At 31.7% G+C, this 8,745-nt stretch overlaps 1 protein-coding gene and 1 long non-coding RNA gene across 3 annotated transcripts; both read right to left on the reverse strand.

Annotated features, from left to right (window-relative positions):
- Positions 1–2,212: 2,212 nt before the first annotated feature.
- Positions 2,213–8,457, reverse strand: LOC18589410 (basic helix-loop-helix (bHLH) DNA-binding superfamily protein). 2 transcript variants are annotated; one of them, XM_018128397.2, is made up of 5 exons: positions 8,172–8,457; positions 7,876–8,038; positions 7,489–7,719; positions 7,214–7,384; positions 2,213–2,528 (listed from the first exon to the last, which is right to left on the reverse strand). In XM_018128397.2, exons 1-5 carry the CDS (start codon positions 8,258–8,260, stop codon positions 2,439–2,441), a joined length of 744 nt encoding a protein of 247 aa, XP_017983886.2. In that variant the 5' UTR covers positions 8,261–8,457; the 3' UTR covers positions 2,213–2,438. The 2 variants fall into 2 exon arrangements, with proteins under 2 accessions (XP_017983886.2, XP_007014436.3); XM_007014374.3 differs by having other exon boundaries at positions 7,876–8,035; positions 8,172–8,456.
- On the reverse strand, positions 2,793–7,207 carry LOC148760791 (uncharacterized). The gene is made up of 2 exons (XR_016028372.1): positions 3,496–7,207; positions 2,793–3,403 (listed from the first exon to the last, which is right to left on the reverse strand). It is a non-coding gene; the product is annotated as an uncharacterized LOC148760791 (long non-coding RNA).
- Positions 8,458–8,745: the final 288 nt, after the last annotated feature.

Raw genomic sequence — 8,745 nt, forward strand, 5'->3', positions numbered from 1 at the left:
TTATTAGGAAAAGTGCACTAAATGAAAAACTATTTTTTTAATGTATAGGCACCAATTAAGGTGATGTTTATAAACAAAAAATTTTAATTGATGAATCATCTCTTCGTGAATTTAATGATAAAGTGAATTTAATAAAAAAACTTTTTTAAAATGATAATTTTAATTAATTTTAACAAACAACTATAAGCACAATTAATCAAATTCTTTCTAAAATAGCAATTTATTAACTGGGCAAGTCTTTATAAAAACTCATTAACACTGCAAGAAAATAGACTTTTATTGACGGAAAGAAATTCATTGATAAAATTTTGTCAACAAATATCGAAGGAAAGCTGACAGAATATCAACGGATAACAAACATGCTCTATTCTAACAAAACATCGAAGAACTACCAATAAACTTTACTAACAAATATATTTTTGTTGGTAATTGGTCGGTAATTATTGGACATATAATATAAGCAAAAGGCCTGAAGAACATCAACGGATGTAATCCGTTGATGTTAGTAACACCATTGCCAACGAACATTCTGACGGATAATCCTTCAGTAATGGCTACATAAAATGTCAGGGGAATTCGAACGTCAAGAAAATACAAACGGATATTCTATCAGGGATGGCTAAATTTAACATCAAGGGATTAAAATCGTCAGGAAATTACTAATGGAATATTTCCATCAAGGATGGTTACATAAAACGTTGGAGAGATACCGATAGAATTTAGTATGCAGATATCGACGGATATTCCCACAGGGTTATCTAAATAAAACATCAGAGGAATCCAAATGTCAAGAATAATCCAACAGAAATGTTGACAAATATTCTGTCAGTGATGGGTACATTGAACGTCAATGGTTTATTAATGGAATTTTCATTAATATCGATGAAATATCCATCAAGGATGGCTAAATAAAACATCAATGGACTACCAACAGAAATTTCATCGATAATTTCTTCAAGAATTTTGTCAGTAAGTTGTATTATTTAAATGAAGTGGGCTCCTTCGCCCCATTTCCCCCTTCTATTTTCCATCTCTCCTCTCTTCTTCTACCTTGAAGCTCCCAACCCACCCTCTTTGCCCTTTTCACCACCGATTGAAGGTTGGCCAGATGTCACCCACTCTCCACCAAGCCTCTCCACTGTCGAACCCACCCTCCCCACCGTCAAACCCACCCTTCTTAGTGTCGATTCCACTAGTTTTAACCTAGACCCATCGCAAATTTGTAAACTCACTACCGATTGACAGTTGTTGAAATGTCACCTACTATTGATTGAGCCCTTTCGTCCTCGAACCCACCCTTCTCACTATTGATTCCACCCATTTTAACCTAGACCTACTGCAAATTTATAATCTCGTTGCGGATTGAAAGTTGGTCGAACTTCACCTACTACCGACCCAACCTCTCCGCCGTCGAACCGTCCCTCCCCGTCGTCAATTCCACTCATTTTAGTATTGTTGAATTATTTGTGACTATCCACAATTTAATTTAAAATGTGCTTTAGAAATTAAATCAAGATATATACTGTGTATTGAAATTTTATTTTTTAGTATAAGATATCGAGTATCATATCATATTATAAAATATAGTAAAAAATTTTAAAATTAATTATAAATAACAAGTATACTTGTAAAATAAAAAATAAAAAATTATTGTATTTATTAATGAAATTGAAGATTATATGATATAAATTAAAAAGATTATTATTTTTTATTTTAAACTCTCAACATATTTTTTAATAATATATTTTAAATAAAATATGCTTTTTGCATATTAATTTATTAATTAAAAATTAAATAATATTTAATTTTTTTTAACATCTTTTAAAAATAATTTATCGTGTCTAAAAAATTTAATATTTAAAAATATATCGTATTGTATGATATGTATCGCACGTCTCATACAATATTCCTTCGATATTTAATTAAGATGATTAATTAGTATTTATTAGTATCATAGTATATAGTACGATAATGATAATTTTATTGTGAACAAAATAGGAAGAAATAGAATGTTCAAAAGAAATTTTTTTGGTTTACGAAATGGAAAATGTTCCAAATCGCTGAAAAAGAAAATGATAAAGTGGACTTTGATAAGACAGCTGCTACAGATGTAGTGAAACGGACTCGACACCAGATGTTACAAGAAACGCCTCTATTAACGGATACCTCTATTTTTATTTTCTTTATTTTTTGTTAAGAAAAGCGAAAGCTATTATTATTCTGCTGAATTCTTAAACACAGAAACTTTGAAGCAGACAGTTATTTTACAAGGCCATGGACTAAACTTACATTTCAACCGTGACGATTTCCCAAAGAAACCAAAAGCTAAAGACTCCGATGCGGGAAAAGGAAGATAGGAAAGTAGCAAAGGCCATGGTGCAATGGAAATACTATCCATGAATGAAGACAGGACGATCTTAGACTTGGATGTGGGTTCATTACATGCTCATTGGACTTTGCGGATCGTTAAGAGCTGCAATGGCTGTTTCAATCTGTGCCTTTAGCTCATCTTTCTCCTTTTCATCAGCCTGCATATCAAGTTTAAGAGCAATTAAAAAAGTGAATTAGCGGCCCGGAACATTGGTTTCCAACCCTTGTATGATCAAGACCAGAAAACACAAGCATATCTAAATCACAAAAAGATTAAAACAATACGATTTCTACAAGTTGATTTTGATCTTCATCTGGTGACATAGAAATATTCCAAGCAGGAAGGGAAGTTGCTGATTTTAGACTTTTATGTCCAAATCCCAGTTTTAACGAATGCCGCTCAGCCAATTTTTTTTTACCTCTTTTGGACTACCAGATGCTTCTTAAGGCCCTGCAGTCTGCTTGGCTTTAAACAGAAACATGTGTTGTGACAAATTGTGAAGGAACAAAAGAGATTACCATGCAAAAACAAGAAAAGGGTTATTTCATGATTGGAGCCAAAAAGGAGGAAGTTAAAAATGCCAAAAAGGGGAACTTTATGGTCCTTGTTGTATCTCTTGTTAAAATGCATTATATCCTAATCATACTACCATGAAACTGATAAAATGAAATTTGTCTGAGAAATATAAAAAAAAAAAAAAATAGCATGAAAGTTCACAACAAGTATGGTGTGGAATGGCTACGGTATAAGTATACATGGCAAAAAAAAAAAGAAAGGCTAGGGCTAATTCCCAAGTTTTGGGTGGAGTGTAGACATTTGGCACTATTCTTATCTTGTGGAGCCGAATATACGTGGATGACAGAAGACTGCTTAAATTAACATTCTAAAAGATTCATCATATCTTTCTCAAACATAAATAAAGCATTAACAAGATCCAAAATGGGGGGCAAAGCATGCTTTTATAATAAACAAACCTTAGCCTCCATGATTGTTTTCGGAAGATTCTGACAAAATATGTTTGCTGTCAACTTGCTGACAAATTCAATCATTTTTTAGTTTAAAAAATTTAATGATATTTCAATTAAATAATTAATTCTGGCAGATATACAGAAAAATAAACTAACCCAGAAAATCTGGATGGCTTGCTAGGGAAATGATCAATGATTAAGGCCCAAACCTAACACTAACCAACGCTCTCAAGTGTCAGCCGCTCCACCTAAATTTGATGGTGTGACGATTACATAAAACAATATAAATTAACCAAGGAAAACTCACATCGAGAGGGTTAAAAAGAAAAACCCCACACCTGTTTATGTTCTTGAATGAAAACGATACAAGAGTGGGATATTTATAAGAAGCGATTACCCACGTTGTAAAAATGTTCACATTAAAAAAAGGTGTGAGGATGACATATGAAACCACATGCCATTTCTTATTTTATCAGATTAGACAAATGAGAACACGTTTTGAATGCAAAATTTTTCTCCTTTTTTCCTTGTTCACACATGAGGTTTCCATGTAGTTTCTAGGCTTTCGGAGTTTTGTTTGTTTCCTGAGATTTTACTGAAAAATTTTTGACAATATGAGAAACATGGGTGTTTTGTCAGTTGGCCCAAAAGGATTGCATCTAACAAGTGGGGACGAAGTCATGATAATCAATCACAGGGTGTTTGGGACCCATGAAAGTTTGGATAACATTTGGCAGCTCATAGGAATACCACAAAAAGTGGGAAATTGTACAACTTTATATGCCTTGGCTCCCACAGAAACATCACCATTTTATTGCAGTGGCCCATGCCTATGTTTATTTATTTATATTAATTTCATGGGTCCTCCTCTCACATGATAGTTAATTTGAAGAAACTTGATAAGTCTTTTGTTTTCTCATAGGTATCTACCTATCTTGTTTCATTAGAGATATCAACGGATAGAATATTTGTTATTTTTGAAATACCCTAATTTAAATTCTATTTAATATTAGGATAGTTAAACTTTATAAATAAGAAATTAATTTTTTGAATTATTTCTCAAACTTACACCCGAATATCCTAAACACTACTCGTTAAATAGTTATATTCGTTAATTATCTAATTAAAATAAATTAAAAATAATTTTTATCTATATTTTTAATAAAAATTATATTAATAAATTAAAATTAGTTCATAAAAATAAATTAAAATTAAAAATATTATTTAAAAAAACTAATAAATTTTATTAAGTATTACATTAATTATAAGGAGTTTATATTGACCAAAAAAAATTAAAATGAATTTATTAACAAAAATAATATATATGTAAAACCAACATTTAATATTAAAAATTCTTATTTATAATCAAATTCAAATAATGAGTACTATAATCCTACCCGAATCCATAAAGGATAGTAACTTGACTACTCGAACCTAATTATAAGGTACCTTAATCTTACTTAATCAAATAAGATAATACAGAGTACCTGATTACAAGATACCCATTGAAATCTTTATGCCTTACAATGTAATTTTTTCTTTGTAGAAGAGGCACCATCATGACTTGAACCTAAAACTCTCTATTCATTCTTAACCTCGCCCTAATTATAATTTAGAGTTTATGCACAAATGGCTACATGCCATATACATACATATATATATATATATATATATGTATATATATTATATTCATCCAAAAGGTAAACCTATATTACTCAATGCCAAAAAAATAACTTTTATGAATTTGCTTAATTTTATTTTATTAGTTTGATTTGGGATATATTGATTTAGTTTAAGTCAGAAAAACTACTATTTAATTAAATTATTATTTTCAAAGAAATGTTTTAGTACATATATTTTTTTTAATATTGTGATTGTTCTGGTATGTTCTATAAAAATTAATTTGATGGTGATATCTTATCCCACCTTTGTACTTTTCCTATTTCTCTTATACACAGAAGAAAAAAAATGTATTTAAGGTTAACATAGGCCAAGTGGGTGCAGTAGAGACATCCAATATTTATATATTGTCTGATGTCAACCAATTGATCACATGTCTGAATTTCGTGACTATTTTGAGTAAAAACAGAACAAAACAAACGACGTGGATGATATTGATAAAACATGGTAAACTTGAAAAGGAAAATAAAAAAACTCTGAATTATAATCAACTCTTATAAAGAAGAATACTGCTAATTTAATTTATCCGACATTCATAAATTACAAAAAAAAAAAATTTATAAATACTTTTATTTATATTAGTAATCTGACAATAAGGCTATTACACATTTTAAGATTTGTTTAATTTTGATTGTAAGTTAAAAAAGGAAGCAAATGAAAAGAAGAAAAGAAGAAGCTGAAGAATGATTTTATTATTATTATAATTATAAAATAATAATAAATTAAAAAAAATATTAATAGAGGTTTAAAGCGGAAGTGTGATGGGGTCCTTTCTTTTGGTCACTTTAGTGGTCAGGGGTGGGTTTTATTCGGACACTCTGGATTTCACTTACCCCGTCATTGCCCTAAATTGCATTCATCATGATGGATCATCCACTTTATTAAAGTGAGTCTATCGGTTTTCTATCTTTTAGGCCCCACAGCCCTTGGCCGTTTTTAAAATTGATACCCTTCTAACTATGTACGCCTCCAATTTCAACAAATTTATTACCCAATAATTAATGCTCTTAATCTGCAGTATATATTGTAAAGTCCGACTCTGTTAAATTATTAAATGTTGAACATTTATAATTAAATATTTATCCAATATATTCATGTCTGCATAAATAATAATGAGGGAAAAAAAATCATAAGACATTATTACGATGATTTTAATTTCTTTTATTTTATTAATTCATGTTTGAAGATATATTTTTTTTAAAAAAAAGCAGTTTTTCAATAATTTCTGACAACTGTTTTATAAAAAAATATAGAAATAAATAACCATTTTGGATCTTGGAATTCTTTAGTTGTTTCAGCGTTGTTGAATTTATTTTGTTAAATAAATATATAAATAAATATTTAAAGTTGCAGAAAAACCCCCTCTCAAAACAATCATTAAAATAAAAAATTTTAAAAAAAAGCAAACAAAATAAAATAATTAAAACCAGAAAGAAAAAAAAAGTCGTGAAACTTTAAAGTGGAAAAAGTATTTTCTCTGTTTCAAAAAATACAATAAAATAAAGAAAAAAGAGTAATTTCTCTGTTTCAAAAAATACAATAAAATAAAGAAAAAAGAGTAATTTCTCAAACTTCTGTAATTATAAGCACTGACGGCGAAAGAAGGATATGAATTACTAGAAAGCTAATGTGGAAAAGCAAAAGTAAAAAGAGATTGGATAAATTGTTTTTACCCTGAAAAAGAAAGAAATCCAACAGAGAAATCTTGCCTGAAGACTACTTAATGCGCAATAATGCTGGGTATCCTATGATTAAATAATCAACCACCCCTCCCTTAAACATGGAATTTAACCCACTTAATTAATTACCCATCCATCCATCTTGAACTATCCTCTTGCTTGATTCGAATTTTCTAATTTTAGATTAAAAAAACTTTATTGTTTATACTGAGTAGGTTTTAGCAGTAATGTTGGCGCACCTTACCAAAAAAATTCCCTTTTGTAGCTTTTATATATATATATAGGCTAGTAATGGTGAGACATGGAAAGGGAAGAAGAGAAGAGTAGATAAAAATAGAAAGAATAATAATGTTAACAGTGTACAATGTTTGGATTGTCGGAATACTCAACAAAATCAGTACTATATCATATGGTTTTGTGAATAGTGGAACAATGACAAAATAATTGGAAACAAGACAAGCAGGGATAGAACAGAGAGCAAAGGGCATAAGAGAAGTAAATTTGAAAGGACTGACCTCAATGAACACGGTTTTCAACAGCCTCCCAGAGACAGCAGTGATATTCGCTGTGATGATTTTGAGCTTCAAAGACTCAAAAACCTCACACAGTTTTACCATCGTGTCTGTCCGTTTGCTACATGTTATGCTCACCACCACTGTCTTCTCTCCCATGTGCGTCACTTTGAGCTGCAGAAAGGATAAACAAAGTTAATTTCAATTCGAAAACAGAAGAAATTTTCAAAACCAACAATTACTCCACATCAATATATATAGCAGCAGAGAGGGCTTACTTCAAGAACTTCAATAGGGGAAGTTCTTGATCCCCCGGAATCAAAAATGTTTTCCAGTTTGGTCTTCTTGGATCTCAGCAACACCGGTAGCTCTTGGTCAAACTCGTACCCCGGATTTTTCTTCAGTTTTCCTGACTCCAGTTCCAGAATCTCAGCCTGGATTCTCCTCTCCTGCTCATGTAATTCCTGTATGTAGTCGATGGCATCCTTGATTATGGAAGCCTTGTCCATCTGGAAAAACATACCAATAAGATCAAACTAATTAACAACCCAAAGAATCCCATTTCTTTTTCTCTAAAAGGATAAAAAAAAGAGAGAGAAAAATCTTAAGAGTAGAAGTAAAAGAGAAGCAAATGGTGGTGGAATTTTTTGTTTATCATCCATCACCTTGCTGATATTTGGGACAACTGCTCTGAGTGAAAAGAGCCGTTCGTTAAGCTTCTTCCTCCTGTTTCTCTCGGAAACGATGTTCTTAGAGGCTGCAGACGAGGCTGCCCCATCAGGAGAACTCGAATCGTAGTACCCGGAGAACTCATCAATTGCCCAGCTGCTTCATATTCAAGCAAATTCCGTTTTTATTAATTCAATTGTCTACAGTTGTACATAGATACTAAGGGCAGCCAAAGGGCTAAAATGGGTAGAAAGAAAACAAAATTAATTTAGTTGGAAAGTTAACAAGGTACCTATATTCTTCGTTTTCCAGGAAATATTTGGTTTCCCAATAATTTTTGTACTCATCACCGATATTCTCAATATTCTCCATGGCAAGCATATGTTGATTTTGTTGAGGAAAATTAAGAGAGAGAGACAGGGGACAGAGGGAAGACTAAACTCGTTGAAAGGAAAGGAAGCAAGGATTCTTTCTCACTCCAGCTGGGCAAGAGAGAATTTATAGGGAGCGATTTGGGAATCAGAGGGACCGAGTGAGAAAGACCCCAACGAGAGTTGAAAATGTTTTTGAGAAGAAAAACAAACGGAACGGGTGAGGCACCATTTATACCATGTGGGATGCCATGTTTAACGTTTGTTTACCTTCGTAGAAAGATCAGAGCCGTCCAATCGGATGCGGTCTACAAGGACGCGTATGAAAACACTAGGTAATGCAACTGCTCCTCCCCCAATCTCTCTCATGCCGTTTGAATCCACACGCCCCGAATAATTGAAGCTTTTTCCATGGGTCTTCACTTGTCACGACCATGCTCTATTATTTTATTCCAGGTGATTTTCTCCAAAGCTCTCTCTACTCGTCTTTTCACA

Source organism: Theobroma cacao, chromosome 9, assembly GCF_053813885.1.
Source record: "Theobroma cacao isolate CCN51 chromosome 9, ASM5381388v1, whole genome shotgun sequence".
Classification (NCBI taxonomy): domain Eukaryota; kingdom Viridiplantae; phylum Streptophyta; class Magnoliopsida; order Malvales; family Malvaceae; genus Theobroma; species Theobroma cacao.

Coding starts and splice junctions, on each gene's coding strand:
- LOC18589410 (XM_018128397.2), bottom strand. CDS start 8,260: ATGCTTGCCATGGAGAATATTGAGAATATCGGTGATGAGTACAAAAAT. Junction 7,385..7,488: donor CCCCTATTGAAGTTCTTGAA/GTAAGCCCTCTC, acceptor TCCTTTCTGCAG/CTCAAAGTGACGCACATGGG. Junction 2,529..7,213: donor TGAAAACCGTGTTCATTGAG/GTCAGTCCTTTC, acceptor CTTGATATGCAG/GCTGATGAAAAGGAGAAAGA.